Below are 27,657 nucleotides of genomic sequence, written 5' to 3'. Positions count from 1 at the left end.
AGATGAGTACAGAGGATTTACATTTACTCAGAATAAACTTTAAATTCCTTCAGGAAAACTGGAAGCAAAAACATGGGAAACAGAACAACACCAATAACAACAAGGGGCTCGTTCTTCGTATGTTGCTTATTACATCCGAGATCAAATGACACATCCAAGATGATATCATCGTGCTAATCATGATCTGGCTAACTCGGTTCTTCGAACACACTTGCCGGATATGATTAGTATAGCTGGATTGAGTTATCTGAGATAATTGCGCGTTCATGCGCTGGTTTAAAAGGGGATATGTATCGATAGTAGAAACATTGATCAGCAACGCTGCTATTGGCTGTTCAGCGTGGCCAAAGAGCGCGCACAGTTTTTCTCCTCAGCAGAGCAAGAACTAATAGTCGAAGTTTATTCGGAATTTTAATGTTTAATCAAAACGCAAGGGAACACCTCAAAGTCTGCAAAAGCCAGGAGAGAGGGCTGGCAAAAAGTAGCAGACAATTTAAATCCGTAAGAAGTGGCCATGTTAGATGTTTTTATCACTTAATAGCCTATATTTTTGTATTTTAATAATTGCATAATTACTTTGTTCATTGTAATGTCAGAGTCACCACACTAGTACAAAAATATTCTACATAATGGTAATTTATATTTTTTTTGCTGCATTAAATTAAGGCCGTATAGTCATTTCAACTGTTAAATCTTGAGTAATGATGAATTGCTTTGACTTGTGAAAGTGAAAACTGATAAACTTATGTTAATGTAAAAATATTTTGCCATGAGTTATTGATCACATTTTTCCCGAGTGTAGTTCATTGTAATGACATTGTGTTTTCCTCTTTTGTGCACTTTTACATAATACACCAACACTTGTATCTGTTCCCAAGAAGGTGGTGGCTGAAATATGTGCAGTAAGTGGACATTTTCTAACTTTCCAAAGGAAAGAAAGTATAAGACTTTGTAATGTCCATTTGTTTCCATTGCACTGGACAGTGAATAAACCCTCTCAGATAACTGTCATTTGGAGGAACTAGCCTACCTGCAAGTGCATAAATAACTTTACTCAATTTATACTTGTATGCTTTATGGCTTCAAGTTGCAGGATTCCACATCTACAGAAAGGCCTACAGAAGAGTCTGCACAGACAGAGGAGATATAAGCCTACAGGTGGGCAGTGTATAGACAACTTTTCCTTTTATTTGTTGCATGAGGCATGCGTCTAATATCTCTTGTTGCAGGCACTTGACCACTGGCTTTTCTTTACAAAGAACAATTGAAATAAAACTCAAGGAACTATATTTGTCTTTTATTAAACATTATGAAAAGTGTTTTTTTTTTTTTTTGGCAATGTTGTGTAATATGGCACATGCAACGATGTCACAGGCCCTGTCAGGTCTGCAACCCCTCAGACTTTTCAGACACTGAAATCTTCCCTTCAGTTAGCCAAGTCCATATATTCATTTCATTGTGTGCCCTTGTCCTGGCTAGAGTTGCATTGTAACTGGTTTGGGTCAGGGAATGGGGTCATAAAACACCTGTCTGCAGGCAGGAACATGTCATAATCACCTATGAAAAAATGCAGTTCTGTTAGGATCAGCATAAGTGTATGTAATACAGTGAGCTTAATATTTAATTGTGGAACTTTCCTTACCACTTTCAAATAATGTGCATAAATGTGAATCTCTGGAAATTCTTAAGTCATGCACATATCCTGGCCATTTTGCTTTCACATTTGTGATATGGAAGATTTTAGTCAACTGCCTTTTTTATTTGATATAATATTACTAATCTGGAATATTAATAATCACATTAGTAACTGGGCTGCACATTTACATTGTGAACCCCCTTTCTGTTCACATAATCCCCTTCATTGAGGCCTTGATGGCAGTCTATGGTCTAGCCTATAGTATAGTCTATGCATAGGCGGAGTTTCACTTTTGTGCGTGGGGGGGCACCTACCAGCAGACCACGAGCTCAGATTTTTTTATGGGTTACCATATTTCATATATCATACCATCTACATTTAAAATACATTTACAATGAACAAGGACTGCGATACAAAGAAAAGCATTAAAAACATCTTACCTAATGCAGAAGAAGCCGCCTCTTTTTCCGAGTTGCATAGATGTCCACTATCTTCTCTTCTGATAAATTTGCAGTCAAGTCGTTCTCTATATGCAGTAGGGAAAGATTCGAGAATCTGTCCTGAGCCATTGCAGATCGGAGCCAGTTTCTGATTCTTCTCATAACTGAGAAACTTCTTTCTGACGTGGCAGAGCCAACTGGCAGTGTGAGTGCAAGCTGCAGCAGACGGTAAAAGTTTGGATATCTATCCTTCCGTACTTCATCTTGAAGTTTTTTAAGGGTGATCGGCGATGCGATTGCACATTTTACAAGATCCATTTCCGCTGTCACAAGCTGAGGGTGAATCTTAAAGCTCGCATACATGCTTAGAAAAGGACCGATGCCGTTCTTGTCACAATTTAATACAGCATCACATGCCACACTCAGGGCCGTTGCTTCAGTTGAAAATCGCCTGTCCAATTCAGCCAGCATAGTGTCTAAAACAGGGAAATACAAATGACATTTAAATGTCTGTGATTCCGATCCCCATTGCGTCTCATTTTCATCACGCTGTCCAAGTGTGGTTGGTACTATGTACTGTGAAAGTCCGGGAGGTTGTCGTGAAGTTCTTTTTCGTTTTCCTGCAGTTTGGGGGGCACTCTCTGCACAAAAACCAGCGACATCCTCACAAAACGTTTTCACCTGCATCCACATTGCCTCCCATGAACTCTCCTCTCTGCAGCGCTGGAGATGCGTTATCAGACTATTGACTGCTGAGGCCGCATCCGCCATGGTTGTACTTGCACTTTGCAGACGTTTGTGTGTTACATGTACAACTCTGAGAACTTCCTCGAGAACAATTAAGGACGTAATGAAGCGAAGACTTGTCATGTGGTTATACAACCCACTTGCATCCACAGACCACTTTTCTCCCTCTTCTTCCATCTCTTTCAAACAGCGAGTGATGGCAGCATATTGTGATTTGACAGCAGAAACACACCTATATTTGCACGCCCATCGTGTGTCACTTTGCTGAACTAGCTCTTTTGGTTTAAGAGCTAGTGTTTTCTGCATCATGAGAAATCTGCAATGGTTGCTTGGCTCTGCAAACAAGGAGTATAATTTGTCAATGACATTTAGACACGTTTTAATGTCTCTGTTCACTGTACACGATTCAACGAGTACGAGATTTAGTTTATGTGCCATACAATGCACATACACAGCAAAGGGGAATTCCTCTCTGATCCGTTGCTGAACTCCACTCAAATGCCCCGACATTACAGAGGCTCCGTCGTATGCCTGAGCAATTATGGGAATGTCCTTCAGCCCACACGACTGCAATCCTTCTTTAATGCCAGAAACAATCCCTGCAGCATCGCGAGAATTTGAACAGTCAACAAAGCAAATAAATCGCTCCTTGATCTGAAGTCCCTCCGTGTATCTAATGCAAACAGAAAGTTGCTCAGTCTTTGAGGACTTTGCTTCATCAGCAATGACAGCAATAAAACCAGTCTCGTGTACTTTCTTAGAAATTTCTTCACGAACAAGCTCTGCACACAATGCAATAATTTCATTCTGAAAGTCTCGGCTTGTGCAGTTAAAATATTTGGACTGCATGGATTCAAAATCAGGGTCGTATTTTGAAAACAAATTACATATGCTTAAATAATTCCCCCTTGCTTCTGCATCAGCATCTTCACGATGTCCGCGGAAAGGGAGGCCTAATTTAGCAAGCAGTTTTATAATGTTAACGGATTTGTACAGGTACTCTCTGTTTTTTTCTACTGTGCTTTGATGGCTGTGTGACAGCTGTGCTGCCACAGATCCCGATGCACCAGCCTGTTTATAACTCTCCCACATCTTCATGCTATTTGAATGTACCTGTGACGAAGCGTGTTTTGTCAGCTTCTCTGACAGTTTTTTCCAGTTCCGAGCTCCCACTTTTGTAAATAGTTCGTCTGCGTCTGATCTTGCAATATTTGAAGAAAAGTGGCGACAGCAAAAACAAAAAACCGAATCCAGTGAAATTGAGTACTCCATCCATGGGAACTTGTGATAGTAAAATGTAGAGAACGCACGATTAACATTTCCAATTAGGCGCTTAGGGAAAGAAGAAAGTATGGGCTGTTTCGGCCCAATAGCTTTCTCCCCGAGGTCAGCGTATCCAGATCCAGATGCGGCAGGTTGCGCGTGTGACTCCGCTGACACGGTGGCGGTGCTGCTGGATCCCAGGCCGGCTTTGTTGTTATCAGATGCGGCCTCGGTTGCTGTGTCAGTAACAGCAGTGGAATTGATGGTTGAAGTGTCAGAGTTAGAAAACTCCACACTTTTACTAGTGGGTTTATTAAAAAAACGACGAATGTCCATTTTGTTTATTTAGCTTGTAGACTAAAGCGGGAACAGAACGAGAAGAGAGTCCACTCACGTAACTTACCGCGATACTTTGAAGTCCGCCAAAATGAGCTTCTTTTTCAATATAGTAATTAAAAATAATTCATTCTACTTATTCATTATATACACAAAAATATAAGATAGGACAAATAAAATGAGAAAATATGAATTCTGTATATTTTTTTTTTTTCAAAGCACAAGACAGGCATTAATTGGCTCTGGTCTGGGGGGGCAGTGCCCCCCCTAGCCCCCCCCAAACTCCGCCCATGAGTCTATGGTACCAATCACATTAGTGAAGCCTGAGTGACATATACTGTAATTGGCATGGTCATGATTGCATGATCTTCATAAAAAATTATGATAGCCTAAAAAAAAAAAAAAAAAAAAGACAATATCACGAGTCACGAGAAAAAATATATATCTCAGAAAGTGCACTATATCGCGCTGCGCTGGACTTCCCGTATCAGCTCCGCTTATAAAGGCGGGATCTAATCTTGTTTACATGAAATAAGCCTGCTCCCGAGCAGGTTTAAGCTTACGGACCTGTTGCTATGACAGCAAGTCCAGGATGAGCTTCGAAGAACCAAACAATCCAAGATCATGCCAAATCGTCAACAATCAAATCCAGCTAACTGAGTTAGCGACGTATGAAGAACGGGCCCCAGATCAGACCAAGAACAACTGAAAATCGGGACAAATTCAAACCAATCAAGGAAATGAGAAACAGGTGTAGCAAACAGGGATGCTCCAATCAGGGTTTTTTTGCAGCCAATACCTGCTACTATGGCAACAAAAGCAAACAAGGAAACAGAACAGGAAACAGTAACAAACCAAATCAAAAACCAACAGAAACAGACTAACCGTGACAACCAGCTTAAGATGTCAACCAGGCATGGACCCACTTATACCAGCAAGAGACCAGTTACCGTGTTCCAAAACAGCGATATAACTCTTTTTTAATTTATTTTTATTATGCAATGACTGGATGTTTATACTTTATTATTTATTATAATGTTCATGATATTATTTATTATATATCATCATAAATATATTTTCTCTGGTAACAGTTTTGTATATAAAGAATTACAGACTTAATTAAATATCTGCATGTAAATATCTGTTAATAAGCAAAGCATCTACATTATTTGTGTACAATACTGATTTATTTATTTATTAAATAATTAGTGTGCATTTAGATTATACATTTAGCATATTTAGTCTGTTAATATGAAGCCATTCCCATAAACAGCAAAAGATCATCTATAAATTACAAGCAAATGCAAATATCAATAGGTTAAATGCTTTGCTTTTATTTCTGAAAAGATTCCTTTTGTCAAAAAACACATCTCATAAATATAAACTCAATTTGAGTCAAATTTAACACTCCTGAAATGTATAAATGACTCCCTCCATTTTGGAGTTAAAATAACACTTCTGAAAGTATGAAATATGCACATTACTCACGGAATACATTTGAACACTTAAGTGTTCAAATGTACTCCATGAGTAATGTATATATTTAGTTTTGTTACAATCTATTGTAGTTTTGTTGCGGAGTGCAATTAACTGCAAAAGTTTGAACAAGTCTTAAATGTTTAAATGTGAAAGGTGAATGTTTATTGTTTCAAATACTAAATGTGGTGTACCTTAATAAAGTGTTTTTGTGACATTTTCTGTCATTTGTCTTTAGTAGGATTGGAAGCAGCTCTAGAGGTAGCCTATTGGTATTAACACCCTATAGTGTTATTGCTGAACAGTATTTTAACACTTAATGTTGTTGTATTCACACTACACTTGTGTTGGTGTAAAATAAAAAGTATTACTCAATAACACTGTAATTTAACACTAACACTAGTGTGGTGTAAAAACAACAATGTTAAGTGTTGAATAGTGCTAACTTTTAACAATATACAGTGTTGAATTAACAGAAAATTTGTGTTAAAAAATTAACACTTTCAAAAGTGTAAATGTAACACTGTGTAGTGTGGACACATATACACACTTTGCTGGTGTTAAATTTGACACTGTAGGTGTTAATTTAACACTGGGGATTTTGCATTGTACAACTGTATTAAAGTGTTCTGTTCAAATAGTAGTAAATAGAAAGCTTTCCACAGAAACAAATGAGCAATACACTATGGCCCAGTTTCACAGGGCTTAGATTAAGTCAGGATTAGGCTTTAGAGTAATTAGGACATTTTAGTAGATTTTATAAACATGCATTAGACAAAAACATTACTGGTGGTGTGCATCTTGATACAAAACTAGACATCTAGACAAATTTTAAAAAATTTCACTGCATGTTGCTTTCAGTTAAAACAGATCAAACATTTTAGTCAAGGACTAGCTTAAGCCTTGTCTGTGAAACCGGGGGCATAACGTCTAATGTAATTTTTGACTCATAAATTCCCAGAAGTGTTTGTCAGTACATGGTTGTTTTGTTAGGTGTGCACACAGCTCAAGGCTTGGCACTGCTTTGACTAGGAGGGTAAGGTCAGGTCAGCAACCGAACCGTGGTTCCACTGATGTGGGCCTGCTTTATCATGATATAAATATCATACAAGAGGGGGCGCTAGTGCGCAGAGGCCACCCATCAAGTCCCATCAGCTGACATGACAGACACTCTCTGTGTTCCAGTAGAGGACCTTCACACTGAAACTTTCATCAGGTGTTGGCCTGAGAAAGTCTAGCCTGAAAGCTTGAAATAATTGTAAATGTGTGAAATAGTTTATATATATATATATATATATATATATATATATATATATATATATATATATATATATATATATATATATATATATATATATATACAGTACTGTGCAAAAGTCTTAGGCATGTTAAGGTTTCTTCAAGCATCTTGGAGATGTTCCCGCAGTTCTTCTGGATTTAGTCTGTCTCAGTTTTTTCTGTTTCTTCATGTAATCACAGACGGACTCGATGATGGTGAGATCAGATCATACCGGCTGTTGTCAGATTCCTTGTGCATACAGAAATCTCACTGGATTATTACAATTAATGGCAAAAATAATGTTTGGAAATGTAAACTGATATTTCCTACTGACACACTACAGCAAAAGATATAAATAACTGACTTAAAACCTTTTTTTTGGGGGGGGGGGATTAACATGCCTGAGACTTTTGCACAGTACTATATATATATATATATATATATATATATACTAGTGCAAAATGCCTGTGCAAAATCAGTTTTTGTGTGTGTTTTTAGTAATTGTTGGTTTGGTGCCCGTGAAAGAGACTGTGAACGCATTGAATAGGATATGTTTAGTTGGTGAATAGCATAGGCTACTATTACACAGTAGCGATAACGTTAAGTGCACCAGAATGAAATATAATATTCAGAAGTAAACAGCATAGCTGATTTACAGATTCAGTTAACATCCACAAATGAATAAGCACGTCGATTCAGGGAGCAGTGCAAAGTGCCCATGCAAAATCAGTTTTTGTGTGTGTTTTTAGTAATTGTTGGTTTGGTGTGTTTGAGTGCTCATTGTTACAATTACACAGCAAAAGTTCAGTGACATTTTTATTTGTGCATGGTAGAAAGCAAATACTGATACTGACATAATGACATAATGACATACAATAAATGTGGAAATTTGAACTACACGATTCAGGGATTCAGGGAACTCTGAGAAAACGCTACTTAAGCTCCGCTGCTTTCTTTTTTTTTTGCTTTTCTGGTCCTGGGCTGTGCTCACTCAGTGTGCAGTGTGAGAGGGGGAGTGGCCAGCGGCTAGAGTGGCAAAAGTCAGTGTGTGCTTCTTTTATCGATATATGTTTACCGATATTTTTTGCATTTCTAATCCAAACAACATCAAACTTGGCACTGCACTTACTCATGCCCGTAGCCAGACACCTGTCAAGTTTGAAATCCATCGGACTAACGGTTCGAGAGATATGCGAATAACACACACACACACACACAGACAGACAGAAAGACGTAATTTATAGATAGATATAATATACAGAAGTAAACGGCGCAGGTGACTTACAGATTTCAGGGAGCAGGCTACACAGTGAACTACAAAAAATGCTACGCTTGAGCCAACAGTTTGTGAATAGGTTACTACAAATGATGGCCGTGAATAAAATCGCGAATAAAATATAATATTCAGAAGTAAACTGTAGCTTATCAGAATGTTTATTTTTAAACCACAACCTTCTTGGGGCTTCTTTGACAGATACAACCCATAATGTCAGAATGTTTATTTTTAAACAACAACCTTCTAAAAATTATATATTTAACGATATCTTTAGCATTTCTAATCCAAACAACGTCAAACTTGGCACTGCACTTACTTGTGCCTGTAGCAAGACACCTGTCAAGTTTGAAATCCATCGGACTAACGGTTCGAGAGATATGTGAATAACAGACAGACACACAGACATACAGACACACAGACATACAGACAGACAGACGTTTCTGTAATTTATATATATATGATACATAATGATATGTATTCTGGGTTGTTGCTAGGGTGTTGCTATGCTTTTGCTAGGGTACTCAGGGTGGTTGCTATGGTACTTGCAGTGGTTGCTAGGGTGTTTGTATACAGTTGCTAGGGTACTCATGCTAGTTGTTAGGGTGTTGCTATGCGGTTGGTAGGGTTAGGGTGGTACTCAGGGTGGTTGCATGGGTTTACGATGTGATTGCTAGAGTATCAGGGTGGTTGCTAGGGTGTTACTATGCGGTTTCTAGGGTGCTCAGGTAGGTTTCTATGCTGTTTCTATGCAGTTGCTAGAGTACTCTGGGTTGTTGGTGGGTGTTGCTGTGTGGTTGCTTGGGTACTCAAGGTGGATGCTGGGATGATGCGGTTTCGAGGCTATTCTAGGTGGCTGATAGGGTGTCACTATGTGGTTGCTTGGGGACTTGGAGTGTTTGTTAGGGTGTTGTTATGCAGTTGCTAGGGTTTCTGGATGGTTGCTAGAATGTTACTGTGAAGTTGCTAGTGCATATTATAGCATTGTTAGAATATTTCAGATCGAAAACATGCTAGTTGATGGATGGATGGATGAAAATGAAATGGAATGGTACATTTGTGTTAATAACAGTGGGTTTACATTAGTAAGTGTAAAGTGTAAATGTTGCTATTTTAAAAATTATAGTTTGATTTGTACAATTATTACAACCTTGAAGATAATAGCAGAATGTTTGGGTGAACTGTCCCTTTAATACAGGTTGAAACAATAAAAAAATAAAAATATGAATGTTTGTTAAAACAATTCTGGAGGACAGCATTCACGTCATGTAGAGCAATAGCAGATCAATAGAAGTAACACAGGAAGTGAACTGCTTAGATTGATGAACTCAGTAAGTCTGGTTAACTGTTCAAAGAATTTTATGTCAACAGAGATAGTTTTGCAAACACTCACAGAAACATTCAGGAGCAGGGAAAATGCTCAATGTAAATTGGCAAGGAGGCGGAGTATGGAAAAAACTTTAAGTATGAAGAGATTTGATTGACCCAGGTCCTCTTGGCTAGTGGAGCTCCTGTTCACTGTCTCTTATTCTCAATCAGTCACAGGAGGTTCTCAAAGCTGATGGAAGGAGCCTAATACAACACAGATCAGAACAGAAGCAGCTCCAAACACAGGTAAGACAAATTTCATTACACATTATTGTACTAAAATAATATTATTACTATAATTATTGTATCCATTGCCATAATTAATTAATGGCAGTAAGAATTACTGTTATTATAAGTGGGCTGAATATTTTGTATTGCAAAAATAATGGTCAGTTTAAGATTACATAAAACTGCAGGTGATTCGATAAGAATGAAATAATAAAAATATCAATATTTATGCATTATTTATGATGTACATTTTATTCAGCAAGGAAGCAAAAAATCAACCAAAAGTGACAGTAAAAACATCTATAATGTTCTAAAAGAATTGTATTTAAAATAAATCCAGTTCTTTTGAACTTTCTATTCATCAAAGAAAAATGTATCACAGTTTCCCAAAATGTCCCAAACATTGATAATAATAAGACTTATTTCTTGAGCAGCAAATCAGAATATATTGATTTATGAAGGATTATGTCACACTGAAGTCTAGAGTAATAATGCTGTAAATTCAGCTTTGCCATCAGAGGAACAAATTACATAAAAAAAAAAAAAAAAAAAATAGACAACAGTTATTTTAAATTGTAATAATATATCACAATATTGCTGTTTTTACCATATTTTTGATCAAAGAATTGCAGCCTTTGTGAACTTAAGACACTACTTTCAAAAACTTACAAAAAAAATCCCAAACCTTTGAATGGTAGTGTTTTGTATTATTATTATTATTTATTATTATAATTATTTAAATATATATATATATGTATATATATATATATATATATATATATATATATATATATATATATATATATATATATATATATATATATATATATATATATATATATTATCAGTTTTCAATTTCAAAAACGTCAAAAAGGCCAGTCTGAACAGAAGCCTTTATGTGGCTAAGATTTTTTTGGGATGCCTCTGTGGTGAGCACTTAAATAAGATTGGAATATTTTTTTTAAAACTGTCAGTTTTCAGTTGGCTAACATTATGTACTGTAGTTTAGTCAAAGACATACAGTCCCTGTGAGAAGAAGACAGTGCGGCTCTGTTGCTGCAGTACAGTCCCTCCGCTGATAGGGTTTTGGGGGCTTTTTCCAAAAATGCAGTCTTCAGCTCAGCGAGCCCAGCTCATCTAAGCCTAAAATATATTTGAAAGACATGTATTTTATATTTACACAAATTTGAGCAGTAAATGAATGAATGTGTGACTAAACATGAAACGTCATGCCAAGGCAAACTAAAGGAAACCTTTTCTCTTTTTCAGGGAACAGATCTGTCATATCCCAAGTACAAAAAATACATATAAAAACTTGCAATTCTGATTTAGGTTTTATATTATTAGTCCTAATTTGTATGAAAGTCAATGCCAACTTATTTCAGCATAACATGTTAATCACAATAGTTTTTCTCCTCGTCCTAAGTCCTGTGTCTTCTCTTCAAGGCACACATAATGAGAAAAAAAATGACACTACCAAATTAATGGGCCACACTATTAGCCATAATGTTCCAAAGCTAGTAACTACATCAACCACCAAAGCTCATGCTGCTTCTTCAAAAAGTAGTAGCGCCAATCAGACTCTTATGTCCACCCCGAAGCCTGTCGTGGATGGTCTCCAGAAACCTGTGCCTTCTCTTCAAGACACACTTAGTGAGAATAAAAATGATTCTACTAAAACAAGAGTAAACACTATTAATCTTAATGTCCAGAAACCAGTAACCACATTATCAAACTCCAAAATGAAAAGCCAAACTCAATCTGCTTCCTCAAAAACTAGCAGCATCAGTCACACTCTCCCATCCACTACAAAGCCTGCTGTTGATGGTGTCCAGAAACCTGGGCCTGCTCTCCCAGGGAAACTTAATGAGAAGAAAAATTCTACTGCCAAGTCAAGAGCCCACACCAGTGGTCTTAATGTTCCAAAGCTAATGACTACAGCATTGAAGACTAAAATGAAAAACCAGACTCATCCTACTTCCTCATTTAGCAGCATCAATCAGTCTCCTCCATCCACTGCTAAGATTGTTGTGGATGAAAGCTCACTTAGCAAGAAGAAAAATTCTACTTTGAAGTCAACAGATCAAACTATTAAGGTTAATGTGTCAAAGACGGTGACTATAGTATTAAACACCAAAACGAAAAATCAGACTCAATCTACTTCCTCAAAAATTAGCAACGTCGGTCAGCCTCAAGACATTGCACAGAAACATGTACCTTCTCTTCAGGATCCACTTAGTGAGAAGCAAAATTCTACTGTGAAGTCAACGGCCCAAACTATTAAAGTTGTGACTACGTTATTAAACACCAAAATATCCTCAACATCTACTAAAGTGAATCAGACTCTCCCATCCTTTAAAAAGCCTGATGTGGACACCATCCAGAAACCTGTGCAAAGTGTAAAGTCAACAGTCAACACTATAAAACTTAATGTTCAGAAACCAGTGACTACATTATTAAAGACCAAAATGAAAGACCAAACTAAATCTACTTCCTCAACAACTAGTAGAATGAATCAGACTCTCTCATCCTCTTCCAAGCATGATGTGGTCACCGTCCAGAAACCTGTGCAAAGTGTACAAAACCCAATTAGTGAGAAGAAAAATGTCACTACTAAGTCAATCATCAACACTATTAATCTTAATGCTCAGAAACCAGTAACTACATTACTAAAGACCAAAATGAAAAACCAAATTCAATCTACTTCTGCAAAAAACAGTAGCATTGATCAGACTCTTCCATCCTCTTCAATGCCTGCTGTAGATGTTGTTCAGAAACCTGTGTCTTCTCTTCCAGCTACATTTGGCGAGAAGAAAAATACTACTACCAAGTCAGTAAGCCACACTATCAGTGTTAATCCTTCAAAGCCAGTATTCACCAAATTGAAAAACCAAACTCTTCCTGCTTCCTCAAAACTTAGTAGCAAAAATGAAACTCTTTCATCCACACCAAAGTCTGCTGTAGATGTCCAGAAACCTGGCCCTTCTCTTCAAGGCACACTTAACAAAAAGAAAGATTCCACTTTAAAGTCTAAGACCCAAACTATTAGTCATAATGTTCCCAAGCTAACTACATTACAAAATCAGACTGATTCTACTTCCTCAAAAATCAATCAGACTCTGTCAATGTCCCAAACTATCAATGTTAATTCATCAAAGCCAACACAAAAACAAACTCAGTCTACTTCTTCAAAAATTAGCAAGGTCAATCAGACTGATGTATTCACTGCCACACCTGTAGTGGATAGTGTCCATAATCCCACTAAAGACAAGCCTGCAGAGAGTTCACCAGTTAAAGTAGTCATCACTGAGGGTTGCGTTCAACATGAGTCTCACATAGATGCAGGGAACATTACCAAAGTACGAGAAACAGAGCTAAGTTTGAATCCAGGATCTCCTCTGGTTATGACTCATCACATCAACCTGATACAAGGAGCCTGCACAGGAGGATGTGAGACACAGATGGCCGCACTGAGGGACAGAGTTGAGTTTCTAGAGAAAGAGATGTCAGTGATTAAAAAAATGTGTAAGTAAAATGATGTACTAACAAAAATCCTAAAAAAAAATTTAAAAAAAAAATTGTTAACCATTACTATGGTATTTTAATGGCTCTGGCAGAAAAAAAATGTGTAGAGTAATTGTTGTGAATTGAAACTTGATGAACTGGTTTTAAGTCACATACTGTACCATCTATCTTCAGGTGTCCAGTGCTCAGGAGAGCAGTGCCCTAAAAACTGTAGTGGCCAGGGCAAGTGTGAAGGAGGAAAGTGTGTATGTTTCCAGAGCTTCAGTGGCCCTGACTGCAGTGGAAAAACATGCCCCTCTAACTGCAACAAAAAAGGGAAGTGTGTGAAGGGAAAGTGCATGTGTCAGACTGGTTTTACAGGCCTAGACTGCAGTAAGGGTAAGTAAAGCATATGAGAGTCAACCACATTTTAAACTTCAATGTTTAATGGAATAATTCACTACAAAAATTTAATTCGGTCATCATTCACACTCATGTTATTCCAGTGTTGTATGTCTTTCTTTAATCCGTAGAACATAAAAGGAAACATTTAGCAGACTGTTTATGCTGCTTTCCATACAATGAAAGTGAATGGTGACCAATGTCACAGATATGTTTAGTTTGATTGTGTTTTAGTTTGGATGTGTTCTGTTCCTATTTGCCTGTTTTCCCTTTGCTTGTTTGTTTCTATGGTTTCTGATTAGTTAGGCACCTTTGTTAATTATCTTACCCTGTCTATTTAAGTCCTTAGTTTCCTTTGGGTTCGGTCTCATTTGAGTTTTGTTGCTATATTTCCTATGTTTCCCGAGAATTGTGATTAACTGTTCTTGTTGATATTCCTATACATTGTGTGATTATTACAGCCACCAACCAGGGGCTTTCAAACTCCAAAAATTACAAAAAGTAGCAGAAAAGTATTATAAAGTAGTCCATATGACCTATACACTATACTCATACTTTTAAAGTCTTGGGGCGCGTGTCCACCAAAGCGTTTTTTTCCCCGCTAGCATATTTTTCCAATTGGTTTCAATTGGACCGCCACTTTTTTTTTTTAAATGCCAAGAGCGTAATGAGGCGCTGAGCGCTCAACATTTTTTACTGGTTGCCGAGATTTAAAGAATGTTCAACTTTGGGTAAAACTGGCTCATCACTGTCACTTCTTACCCAGACATCCAATCACAGTGAAGGTGGGGCAGGAAAGATACCACACCGACTAACTCAAATTCTGCTTGTACAACGTCAACAAATGACAATAATAAGCATAATAACGGAACAAAATCATTTAAAACAAGAGCCAGAGCAAATACTTTATCAACATTTTTATCTACAAACAATACAGAAACAAACTTTCTCTGAAATGAGATACTAGTTACACTTCCGCTGATATTCTGTATCATAGCAAGCGCGTCTCAACTGAAAAAGCCGCTGCTCTGCCAAAACTCTCAAGTGCCCACAGCAAGGCGTTTTCAGCAGAGCACCTTTTGTTTCCAGCTGGCTTAAAAACACTTTGGTGGACACCCTGTAATGCAAGGAAAAGATGGACATCTGTATGTAAGATGAAATACAAAGTTTACATATTTAATGAGCAACATTACTCGACGCCAGAGTAAACTCGCTGAGCAAATTCAAATTGTGCTCTCGCAAGAACTCTGGATTTCCAGGGTAATGCCAAACACTTGTTGTGACAGAACTACTTTTATCATTTTAAATGGTGCCTTTTATAATGTTAAAGCTCCCAATCCATTTTCATTATGTGGAGCACAAACATGATGCCCATTTCATTTTGTGTTTCACATAAGAAAAAAAATGCCTCATGAGGGTGAAATATGTTGTAAAGTTTTCTTTCATCGAAGCAGAGACCAGGAGACAGTTGGGATCGCGTTCAACGGAAGTTATTCTTTATTGAGAACTCCGCTGTACGTTGCTGTAGTACTTCCAACATGATCTAACTCTAATACAGTATGCATTGTAGTTATATACATTCCAAGGGGGAGGGATTACATAGAGGTGGAGATTCTGAACAAAGCATGCAAATTAAGTATACAGGTTAAAGTAACACCCTAGACTGAGGGTCTGGCCCATCCTAATTCAATCAGCATAAGGCTCCAAGAGCCATTTGGGTCTGAAAGCCATTTGCAGAACAAAAGGTGAGATTCTCAGTGAATCATTCGTGTGCTAATCCCATCAGTCTGACAATAAGGAGAGAACAGAAATTGCAACTTTGCTGAGATCTTAACCTTAAAAGATTCTTTACCATGATGTTATGTACAGAAGCATATTTGAAATAGATTCTTAAATTTGTAACCCTTCAATATGATTATAGAATTTTCATTTTGGGATGAGATATTTAAGAATGTATCTAGTCTCACTCTGAGTGACTTTTGCTTTTCCTAGGTGTTGACAAAAAGATCCCAGTAACTGTTGAAACTGTGACTATGAAGATATCCACTGTCGAGCCAGACGCAAAATCTGTGAAAACAAAGCCAGACAAGACCATATTTGTGAAAAAGACAGATACAAAGGACCCAAAGAAAGACACTACAGCTAAGCCAACATTGTCCACAGGTAAAGTCCAGTCCAATACCACAAAAAGTGACAAGATTATTAAGACTATTGGCCAAGTTCTGCTAAAGCATGAAGGTAGAAGACGTCATGAGCAAGCAAAAAAGGGCAAAGCAAAAGTCATAAAACTGGATTTAGACAAGAAATCCCAAACGGACAAGAAAAATAATCTTAAAGATGAACCTGTCTATCAGAATGTTAATGTTATCCAGAAGGTTGATAAAACCTCCAAAGTTCTAGAGAACACCAAAGGCACCAAAGAATCATCTAATGTAACTACATCCAGGACAAAAGTTTCTACGAGAACTGCAGGTGATCAAGGGCTGGAAAGCAAGACTAATGTTACATTTACTAAAAAAGACAAGAAGCTATTCCATGGCAATGTAACAACAATTCTCCAAGCAGAGAGGAATCCTGGTAAGCATATAAATGGGACAAGTATTGAATCCAAAACTCATATGAAGCATTTTAACAGAACTAGCAGCAGATTATCAGTCATTGGATCAGTGGAGGTTCATAATATCACCTCTACTGGGTTCATTTTGTCTTGGGAAACTCCTAAAGACACATTCAAGAACTTCACTGTAACAAGAAGGGAAATCAAAGCAGGAAATGAAGATTCAGAGAAAATTCAGGATGGAGCAGCAGCTGAAAATGTAACAGATGTCCAAAGGCCCAGTTCAAACAGAACTTCAACTAAAGTCCACGGTAACAAACTTGAAGAAAGGACTGTGAAAAAGTTCTCACAAGTTATCGCTGGTACAGCACGGTCATATCATTTCAAAGGCCTTCAACCTCAAATGCGGTACTCTGTTTCCTTGTTTGGCTCTGGTCTTGGTCTACGATCCAAAATTCATCGTCTTACTTTATCAACTGGTAGGTTTCCCATATTTCCTGCTTTGGTTCACTGCAATAAACACCAGTGAAGAGCATTTACCCTTCTGCGGTGTGCTGGTAGCATTTCCATGAATACATGGGATACAGTACTTTGTGCATTTTAAATATTGACATTGGCATGACCCATTTATACTATTTTTGTCATAAATAACAGGCATAAGTTCAGTAACATCAGGAGCACAAAACAGCCTTAGATTTTCTTTGCCTGTCAATTTCCAGTGCTAAAATTAATGATGTGTACTGTATTGTTGAATGGTGAAGTTCACCATGCAGTTATTTTAAGATTGAATTCACCATTTGATTACTTGGATAATATGGCATATTTATGTAAGAATATAAATATGAATATAAATGTAGAACTCTAAAATATACATTTGTGCTGAAATGTTGAATGTCATTACCTTCAGTTTGAACTGCAACAACTTGGCAGCTTTTTATTTTGTTTGTTTGGGGGTTTTGGGGGGGGGGGGGGGGGGGGTTTGTTTGTTTTTTTAAAGATTTATTTTTGGTGATTTTTGACTTTTTATTGTGATAGGATAGTATAGAGTGGACATGAAGCAAGGTGGGAGAGAGAAGGGGGATGGGATCGGGAAAGGTCCACGAGCTGGGATTCGAACTCGGGTCGCCCGAAGCGCAACAACGTTATATGTTGGCGCGCTGCCCACAAGGCTATTCGACTGTTTGTTTGTTTTCTGACTGCATTGTTCAACTTCTAAATGACATTTCACCCCCTTACCATCTTTTTTTTCCAGGCCCTGAGCCACCCACTGACCTGATGTTCAGCAATATAACAGAGACTTCTGTTTCAGTCTCCTGGGGAAAACCTAAAAGCATAGTAGCAGAATTTAAAGTCACGTACACCAACACTGTGACTGGTACTGAAAACGTTTTTGAGTTATCCTGCTTTTCTGCTTCAACTATTAAGTGTGTGCACCATTGCTGATGTGCCACAATAAACTGAGTCTGAGATGTGATTTTACAATGCTTTACCCTTTTATGCTGCAGGCGAGAGTGGCTCCATGTCTGTTGACTCTCAACTGTCCCATGTTCTCCTGTCTAAGCTCTCTGCTGGCTCCACTTATGATATTACTGTGAGCTCAGTCCTGGAGACACTCAAGAGCGAGCCAATCACAGCCTCCATCACTACAGGTGAGCACAAGGCTTACTTGTTTTTTTTGTTTGTTTTTTGTTTTTTACTTGAAGTTATGGTTAAACAATACCTCTTACAGTATTTTCCTTTTGATCCGATACCAAAAACCAACACACTGGATTTTAGTGATTTAAAATCAAAGAGTCTAGGTAAGAAATAAATAAAGGCAGGGATTATTTTTTTTTTGTTGCCCAAGCTATACACTTCACAGAAAACCGCCTCTGGACACTTGCCTTTAGGTAAGACATCCAACCCGAGAGACTGCGAAGCTGACAGTGAACCACTCGGCCCGGATCTCAGAGACGGGGTATCCAGGGGACTCAGCATGGCGCTTACAAACCTTGCCAGCGAGGGGAGTTTCTCTGCTCGATCCACAGATCTACCCAGCGCTTGTGTTTCAAAGCACTGAGGAGGCCTGAGAAGGCCTAAAGGCTGATCTAACTGGGAGGCCTCTTGAGAGGCCTACGACCATCTGACCAGACTCAGGAGTCCGCGTACTCATGGTGACCCTCAGTGAGGGGAGCACATGGTCCGCCTTGTAGGCAAACCAGGCTGTAGGCAGGATAAAAAGAGGTTCCAGGAGGGAACCAGTAGCAGATAATGAATACTTGAGGCGCAAGCTCGCCTTCAGAAGCTGCCTGCTAAGGCCAGCTAAATTGATAGCAAGCGGCCACTAGCTGCCCGAACCCAAAACTTCAAAAACTTTGTCTTCAGGGAGGCCTGGTGAGGCCTACTACCTGGTAACCACCAAATATGGAAGCTTGTCTTCCGGTAGGCTTGGTGAGGCCTACTACCTGATAGCTAGTCAGGCTAGCTGTCCAGTTGCCTGTCCTTGGGACTTAGCCCTCAGGGAGGCGCCTACTACCTGATAGCTAGTCAGTGGAAATTCACCTTCAGGGAGGCCTGAAGAGGCCTACTACCAGATAGCAAGCTAAACAACTGGTTGCTATGAACCCTGAATCCGGGTGTTAGTCCCAGGGTGGCCTGCTGAGGTCAGCCAGTCCTGGGGCTCAGTCTCGGAGCGGCCTGTTAAAGCCGGCCTCCTAAAATTAAGTCTTCTTATGTAAGAAACTAACTGCCACGAACCAGAGAAGTTGGGGACTGAGCTACATGGTGGCGTGATAAAATGGTAAATGGACTGCATTTATATAGCGCTTTCAACAGACCCATGGCCACCAAAGCGCTTTACATATTGCCTCACATTCACCCATTCATTCACTCATTTATACATCGACGGCGGTGTCAGCCATGCAAGTCGCCATCCAGCTCATCGGGAGCAGCTGGGGTTAGGTGTCTTGGTCATGGACACCTCAAAACTTGGTCAGGTGGAACCGGGGATTGAATCACCAACCTTCCGGTTTGTAGACAACCTACATGAACCACTGAGACACTGCCGCCCCACAAGGCCAACTGCCTGACCAGAGGTGGGTAGTAACGAAGTACATTTACTTCGTTATATTTACTTGAGTATTTTTTTGGAAAAATTGTACTTTTAAGAGTAGATTTGAATGTGGGTACTTTTACTTTAACTCGAGTAAATTTCTAATGAAAAAACTGTACTTTTACTTCGTTACGTTGGGCGACGTTCCTCTCGTTACTTTATTTTAATGCAATATGTGTTGTTAAATACGTAGTTTATTCCAAGCGCGATGTATCTTTTTTCTGGGCTTGAGCGATGCTCAATTCACAAATGAATCACTCTTTTGAGTCGATTCTGTTCAAAGACTTCATCAAACAAGTTGGCGAACTGTCTAAATCGGTTCGCGAATCAGTTTGAATGATCTGTTCAGTTCCCTGCACGCACTGAATCGTCTGAAGCTATTTCAATTCACACTCGACTCGGAGTCGTAACAGGAAGATTACATTTTACAACCAAACAGATTATTACGCCATGATAGCACTACTAGAAAGTATGACATTACCTGTTTTTTGGACATATACATTAATTTATACATTAAATAAGCTACCATTGTTCACAGTTTATGAACACCCGCCATCCCATGGTAGTTTGTGTGTATTGTTGCGCAGTGGCGTGCGAACTCGACTTGAAAATGAATGCCTTTGCCTGCCGTAGACACAGTTAACCAGTTTAAACATGCTTGCAGAAATATACATTTGATTATATTTTGGAGAACAGACAGAAGAAGATCTGTCGATGTGCTTTTGTTTGTTTTTTTGTGCACAAGTTTATTATACACTCAGGAAAAATTACCGAGGTCCGGACCTCGGAGACCTCAATGGTCGGTACGGCCCTGACTCGTAGGCTATTTGGCCGCTTGAGTTTCTAGAGATATTTTTTTATTCTGGCCTTTTCAGCGCCGCCTTTGCGCCTATAGGCTATTATCCATGTTTTGTATCTCTTATTTTTTGTTCGCACATCTCTAACAAAGTGACTTTATTTTATTTTTAAGGGCTGCGATAAAATAATAATAAAAAAAATAGTGGGGCTGCGCTATGACTGGAGCCTATAAGGAAAGCATTCAACCCAGTGCCATGACAACACCGGCCCTCCTGGCCAATAAAACAGACCGGCCCACCGGGAATTCTCCCGGTGCTCCCGATTAGCCAATCCGGGCCTGCAGTGGTCAAACCTATTTGGCTGATCATAATCGGGGCTCGCCTCCAAAGAGGCCCACTGAGGCCAATTGTCTGATTGGCCAGTGAAATAACAGTCGAGCACCCCATGATGGGGCTCAGGGTCAGGAAGGTCTGCTGAGGTCAGAGCCTGACCATCAAGACTTCTGTTTGTATACCCGTCACTCGAGACTCACTTAGAGGATTAAAGAGGCCTACTAGGCCTGAAGCAATTCAGTGCTGTCAGCCATTTTCACACTGCTAGGGACTTGTAGCTGAGTAGCTGATACTACTCCAACCTGCATTACTTTTCTCACCCCCGAATGCAGAGAATGGGGCAGGCCTTGGTGAATAGTTAAGCCACAGATCTACCCAGCGCTTGTGTTTCAAAGCACTGAGGAGGCCTGAGAAGGCCTAAAGGCTGATCTAACTGGGAAGCCTCTTGAGAGGCCTACGACCGTCTGACCAGACTCAGGAGTCCATGTACTCATGGTGACCCTCAGTGAGGGGAGCACATGGTCCACCTTGTAGGCAAACCAGGCTCAGGCAAACCAGAAATGCTTTAGCAGAACGCCCTGGTGAGGGCCAGCCTGTAAGCATAGATCTGCTTGAGGGCTCAGAGGAGCCACAGCCTCAAGACAGAGATGTCTCATATGAGGGCTGCAAAAAACGCTCAGCCTGTATGAAAATCTAAACAGAGCTCAGGGGAGCGATGTACTCAGGACCAAACAATGTCAGATGGCCCCGTGGGCTGGACATAAGATCTATCTGAAGCTCCAGCGTCAGTCTACACTCCAAAATCTCTTCTTTCTTTTTTTTGGGAGGAGACAAACTACTCTACCCCGAGGTGGCTAATATCCCAAGGGCTAACACAGATGTGTTAGATGTGTCAGAAATAAAACAAGCGGCAGCATAAAACAATTCCATTCTTTCTAGAATGACGTTCTGCCACTTAGCGCTCCGCTAACATTCCATTTAAGTGAATGAGCGGCGGCCTCAAAAAGCTCTCATCATGAGAGGAAGCCTAAGCTATTAACATAGTTCCTTACAACTAGAATAAGTGGTGGCACACCCCGTGAATACACAAAAAGGAAGCCATCACATACTCACAAAAGACGCCCATTTAATTGGTGCTTCTTTATATCGTTCTAGCCACCTAACAGGGGAACTTCAGGGCCCTAATATCCAAGTTTACTTTACCTTACCTTAATGTACAATAACATGACCCCATAACTCTACACAGGGAACAAAAGGTCTGTAGAGAAATGTGCGTCTGTGCATGCTCTTTACCCAGACAGAAAATGCAGTTTCATGTGTGTCACCCGGTGTCAATTATCTTGAGCACGGGTCAGCACACTTCTGAAAACAATCAGCCTTCCCCATGCGTTTCATTGTAAATTTCTCTTACTGTAATCCCTCAGCGTTTACAAACAGAACAATCCCTGAAGACGAAAAAGGTGAATGTCATGTTTGCAAGGCGCCCCTTTTATACTTCCGGGTCGCACGATGACGACATCGTGGGCTGTCGCATGTCAATAGGATTGCCGTGATTCGATAGCAGTTTCAGACACCTGTCACGCCTGAGGTGTTCCCCACAGCGTCATTCGACCCATTGCGAGTTCCTTTTCAAAAGGGAACAATATGCATAATAACAACATATTCTGTGTAAATTATTATATTTATTAAAACCATAAATGTATGCTACCTTACAGGGATATAACTTGTCCCTATCCCTAAATCCCACCCATACACCTACTCCAAACCCTACCCGTTGGGTACTTTATTCCCACTGTTCTTTAACCTTCAGGCACTTTATTTCCACGTTTTGAACATTTTCTTAATTGTTTATTTTAAATAATGCTTCTCCAAGTTGTTATGTGATGGAAAAAGGGTGAAGAATGAATTCAGAAAATGGCCCGAACGTGGGCAGGTAGTGTCCAAAGTTAAAGCCGCCCAACTTATGCTCTATACTAAATATGAAAAATGCTTGTCATTTGATAGGCAGAAGTGTGAATAGTTCCTACACAACTATTACTAACACATTTTTCTTATGATACACATACATTTTCATGCTAAATGAATTGTAAAAAGTTTAAAGGATCAAGTTTCTAATATCAGGATTAATCCTCTTGATAAAATTATCGATTCAAGAACAATCTTCTCATCTCTATTTGATTTTGCAGTCATTGATGACTTTCACATTTCTCTAAATCCCAGTGCCAGACTCTCCTACTGAACTAAAAGTGATGAACATCACAGACACTAAAGCTCTGCTAGTATGGAAACCGTCCCAAGCTAAAGTGGACAGCTATATCCTCAGTTATGGAACTACAAAATGTAAGTGCAGTCAAACCTATTAAATGGCTGGTTCTCCACTAACCATCATGACTTACTCAAGTTGTTTTGCTTTCTAGCTCCTAATGTGACTATTACAGTGACATTATCTGGCAGTACTGTGGAGCATCAGCTCAGAGGACTCCATAGATCTTCTTTGTACATGGTGAAAATCACAAGTCAAGTCAACCGCCTCCAGAGTAGCCCAGTCTCCACAACCTTAACAACAGGAAGTGGTGCGTAAACTGTCACGATTACATTTACTCACCCTCAAGTAAACCACATGGCACAAAAGAAATATTGAAGTAACATATTCAGATTTTCATGACTGATAATCACTAAATATATTTAATACCATATTGTCTAAATACATTTTTAAAGATTAAAACATTCAAATTCATTGTTTTAAATGCTACAATGAAAATTTAGGCATCACAATGATATAATGTACAGTATAAAAATTGGATATTTATTTTGATATTTTCTAAATATTATATTTAACCGTGTTATTAGTGCAAGTATATATGTAAGTATTAGTGCTTTTAAAGGTTACCTTTGCTGTCATCTATAGTTCGTTTAATTTATCAAAAATAAAATAGCATGCACAATTAAATATCCAATATCAGCCAATTTCTGTAAAATACAAAAATCTGTAATTTCGAATGATATCCCTAGTTTTACTCATTATACAGTCACAGTTGGTGTGGAAAAATCAAGTGATGAACTGAAAATTAAGTAAAACTTTTTATTTTACATTATTACAAAGTGCAATTCTTAAGTGTGTTAAGAAACGTAGTCACAAAAGTGTGCTCTTTTGTATCTCTTTACTGTATTATCTGCAAGTACTGCTTTTTGAAAGTATACTTTTGAGATTTGAAGTACACTACAAATCCACATTCAATACTATTAAGCACACTACTTTTTCACAAGGGAACTTTAATGCATCTAAATGTTAAAATAAATAAAAATAAAATGCTCAATTAAAAATCCAGTATCAGCCAATTCTGATAAATCGTAAAAATCTGTAAATTCGCCTGAAATCCTTAGTTTTACTCATTATACCGTCACAGCATGCATTTTCTGTAAAGCTGTTTTGAAACAATATGCATTGTGAAAAGCGCTATACAAATAAATGTAAATTTGTACATGTCTGTATGATTTCCAGGAGTGAAGCTTCAGGTAGTGACTCCTGTGGTGACCTTTCACTCAGCTGTGATTTCATGGAGGGCTCCCCGTGTGGCTTTCAAAAGTTATAGGCTCACATACCAGCTGAACGAGGAAGTCCAGGTGAATATACCAATCACTCAATAGCACCTCTCAGTCAAATTTAGCAGCCTTTCAACAATTTTCTCTGACCCTTGCTTATGAACAGGAGCTCATTTTAAATCCATCTGTGACGCACTATGAGCTGTCTGGACTGGCAGCCTCCTCAAACTATACTGTGAAAATAGAGGGAGAAAGAGATGGACAGTACATCAGTTTTGTCTCTGCTGAGTTTACCACCGGTGCGTAATGATCTGTTTCTTAACTTTCACCCCTCGTTGCGTTCTATCTTTAAGAGATTTGATTTTGTTACTTCTTCCCCTGTAGCTATGCTCCCGCACCCATACCCCAAAGAATGCTCTGAGGTACAGATCAACGGGATGAAGGAGTCAGGAAAGGCTGAGATCTACCTTGAAGGGAAGGATGGAGAGCCAGTCTGGGTCTACTGTGACATGGAGACTGATGGAGGAGGCTGGACAGTAAGAAACAAAAGCCTGGATTGAGACCTCTAATACACTTACAGCTTTCCCCATGAAACCTTTTTAAAACAGCTAATAGATTTGGTTTAAGTCACAGCCTTGAACCTCTGTAGTGTCAATCGTGACTTGCCTGATTTCATGAACAAAACAATTATGTGAAATTATATGCTCTTATACCCTTTGAAAAAAACACTTTATCACACTTTTTTCAAAAGAGTACTTATTATGGAACAATAACTAATAGGTAAGTAATAGGTAATAATTATGATTCCCTGAATACTGATCTCTCTACAATGTACTTTAAAAGAAACGTAAGTGTGAACTGAATGTAATGTTTTTACACTTAATTGCATGATAATTGCAATTAATTGAAAATTAATTATAGTTTCAATTTATATTAGATGCAATTAGTTGAGTTAAGAGTGCCTTTTTTATTTGTACATGTAATTTCATAATTACTTCTGTACTCAAGTATTTATTGTAAACTAAGTCTACTTCTATTGAAACTTGTGTCATGCATTTAAATACATTTTAAATATATTATATTACAATTTAGTGCATTTAAAATAGGTACTGTAATAAAAGTAGTATTGAATAACACACTACAGTTAAAATTTTAATTAAGTACTTTGCATGTGTACTTCTTTAAACGCATAAAAATATTATTAAAACGTAAAGATTAAAAATGTACTTTGAAACTTTAAATACAAAAGTAATTAAAAAGTGCACTTTTTAGAGTAAACTAGTGTGTTAAGAAACATGGTCATATACTCTCTTTAAATAGTTGCCTTTTAAATCATTAATATTATTAATATTAAAACTCTCTACATAAAGATTAAAGTGATTACTTGAATAAGACTTTGTTGTTTTGCAAATGCAGGTATTCCAGAGGAGAATGGATGGATCTACTGATTTCTTCAGGAGCTGGAGAGATTACAGCAAAGGCTTTGGTCTCCTGAGTGGGGAATTCTGGCTGGGTGAGATTTTCCACAGTGCTTGTATTATTTTTCAGAAACAAAAAATTATTTTCAATTTAAACGATACATGAGGTTTCCACCTAAAGAAAATCAGTTTAGAATATCAAATAGTTTGTTGTTGTTGTTGTTTTTTTATTTTTTTATTAGCACTTGTATTTTTTTGTAAATATTATTTCCATTTTGCCCCAACTCTCCATAGGAAATGACATCCTTTACACTCTCACCAGTCTTGCTCCAATGAGCTTGCGAATTGACCTGCGTTCAGGAAATGACACAGCCTTTGCTCATTATGCCAACTTCAACGTTAACTCAGAGGCTAATCACTATGCAATCGAGCTGTCTGGATACTCTGGTACTGCTGGTAAGAGAAAAGATCATGCTTTGTAAAAATAAAATAAAAATGTTTTTGTAAGACTATATTCTGTATAGCTATATTCTTTCTTTTTCCAGGTGATTCCATGAAATATCACAACGGCCGTCCGTTCTCCACGAAAGACAAAGACCCAAACACCCTGAGTATCCATTGCGCTAAGGCCTACATGGGAGGCTGGTGGTATAAAAACTGTTACAAGGCAAACCTTAATGGTCTCTATGCCTCCTACACCGACAACAAGGTAGTACATCAGCAAATAGTGTTTCTGTATTTATTAATCTTAGGTTTTAAGTAATGTTAAGAGGACCAAATTAAAGCCATTATAGGGATACCAATTGGGCTTGAGTCTCAAATTGTCTCTCACTAGTGCAGATTTCTGAGTCTTTTCCTCTTTTCTCTTAGGGTGTGGTGTGGATAGACTGGAAGGGCAAAGATGCGTCCCTCCCATTTACTGAGATGAAGCTTCGACCCTCCTATTTCAGTCAAACGATCCCAACAACCCCAACAACCCAGGGTTAAAACTGCAGAGTGAAGAGCTGCACATAGCGCAAATACACTGTATAAACTTCTACACACTGCTACTTCAGTATTGTATATTTACCAATATACACACAAAACAAAAACTGTAAAGAAATCTGATGGCAGCTTTGCAAAGAACATATCACAACCTCCAGCCAATCACAAAAACTTTTGTAAGTTAATATTAAGTTTTTCAAAATGTTATGTAGACTTACAGTGTGCATGTGTTGATCTATTTGTGTTAATAGTGACCCATCATTGATGTTAACATTTCCGCTACTGGAATAACTGCACTGTCTTGCTCTATTGGTACTATTTTCTTTTCTTTTTTTTAATCTTTTCACATGACTGGTTTAGAATTCCTCTCTATGAATTTGTTTTACTTTTTATGTTCAACATATGTAGACAAAATAAATAAAAACAAAGTGCTAACGAGTCCTGGATTCAAAAAATTTAGTTTTTGTATATTATTCTTAATATTTCTTTACATGTTTTTTTTATTTTATTATACTTACTAAATCTGCATATAATATAATAAATATAATATAATATAATATAATATAATATAATATAATATAATATAATATAATATAATATAATATAATATAATAAATTATACATATATTAATGCAGAATCAAAGCCAAATAACTTTATGGCAGTATTTGCATGTGTCAAGTAGAAGGCTTTGTTCATATCTATATAATGATTCTATGCATTAGTGCACATGGACCCATCAGTGAATTATTACAGCATAACTTTTCTTTACAGGCAAATCCTTTTCCAAATATCCTTTTCCAAATGTCTGTTCAGTTCTGCTAAACTGCCCGTTGAAGCAGACTGGTTAAACAGTAATTCCTGTGAGGGCTGAAGGCTTAGATTGTGGTTTGGCTATAGACTTGATTCCGCCATACCTGACACTATACTTCTTTGATTGGTTTTTCAGGGTGGTAACTGTATTTCACTATATTCCTGAGCTTC

General features: G+C 38.2%; 1 protein-coding gene across 3 annotated transcripts; it reads left to right on the top strand.

Moving 5' to 3' along the window:
* Positions 1–1,138: 1,138 nt before the first annotated feature.
* tnxba (tenascin XBa) lies at positions 1,139–27,114 on the top strand. Of its 3 annotated transcripts, XM_084088316.1 has the most exons (16): positions 1,139–1,158; positions 9,990–10,064; positions 11,316–13,571; positions 13,746–13,949; positions 15,945–16,988; positions 17,762–17,884; positions 18,015–18,158; positions 22,951–23,070; positions 23,148–23,303; positions 24,233–24,354; positions 24,440–24,572; positions 24,658–24,809; positions 25,690–25,786; positions 25,986–26,147; positions 26,237–26,400; positions 26,562–27,114. In XM_084088316.1, exons 3-16 carry the CDS (start codon positions 11,405–11,407, stop codon positions 26,676–26,678), a joined length of 4,905 nt encoding a protein of 1,634 aa, XP_083944442.1. In that variant the 5' UTR covers positions 1,139–1,158; positions 9,990–10,064; positions 11,316–11,404; the 3' UTR covers positions 26,679–27,114. The 3 variants fall into 3 exon arrangements, with proteins under 3 accessions (XP_083944442.1, XP_083944443.1, XP_083944441.1); XM_084088317.1 differs by lacking the exon at positions 1,139–1,158 and having other exon boundaries at positions 9,939–10,064; XM_084088315.1 differs by lacking the exons at positions 1,139–1,158; positions 9,990–10,064 and having other exon boundaries at positions 11,157–13,571.
* Positions 27,115–27,657: the final 543 nt, after the last annotated feature.

The sequence above is a fragment of the Abramis brama genome, assembly GCF_963993115.1.
Source record: "Abramis brama genome assembly, chromosome: 17".
Classification (NCBI taxonomy): Eukaryota; Metazoa; Chordata; class Actinopteri; order Cypriniformes; family Leuciscidae; genus Abramis; species Abramis brama.
This window is presented reverse-complemented; position numbering and strand designations above follow the sequence as displayed.

Excerpts from the sequence above, each read along its gene's own strand:
- tnxba (XM_084088315.1), top strand. The coding sequence starts at position 11,276 with ATGCCAAGGCAAACTAAAGGAAACCTTTTCTCTTTTTCAGGGAACAGA. Across the intron at positions 23,071-23,147 it reads CAGTTATGGAACTACAAAAT|CTCCTAATGTGACTATTACA; the intron begins GTAAGTGCAGTC and ends TTTGCTTTCTAG. Across the intron at positions 23,304-24,232 it reads AACCTTAACAACAGGAAGTG|GAGTGAAGCTTCAGGTAGTG; the intron begins GTGCGTAAACTG and ends TATGATTTCCAG.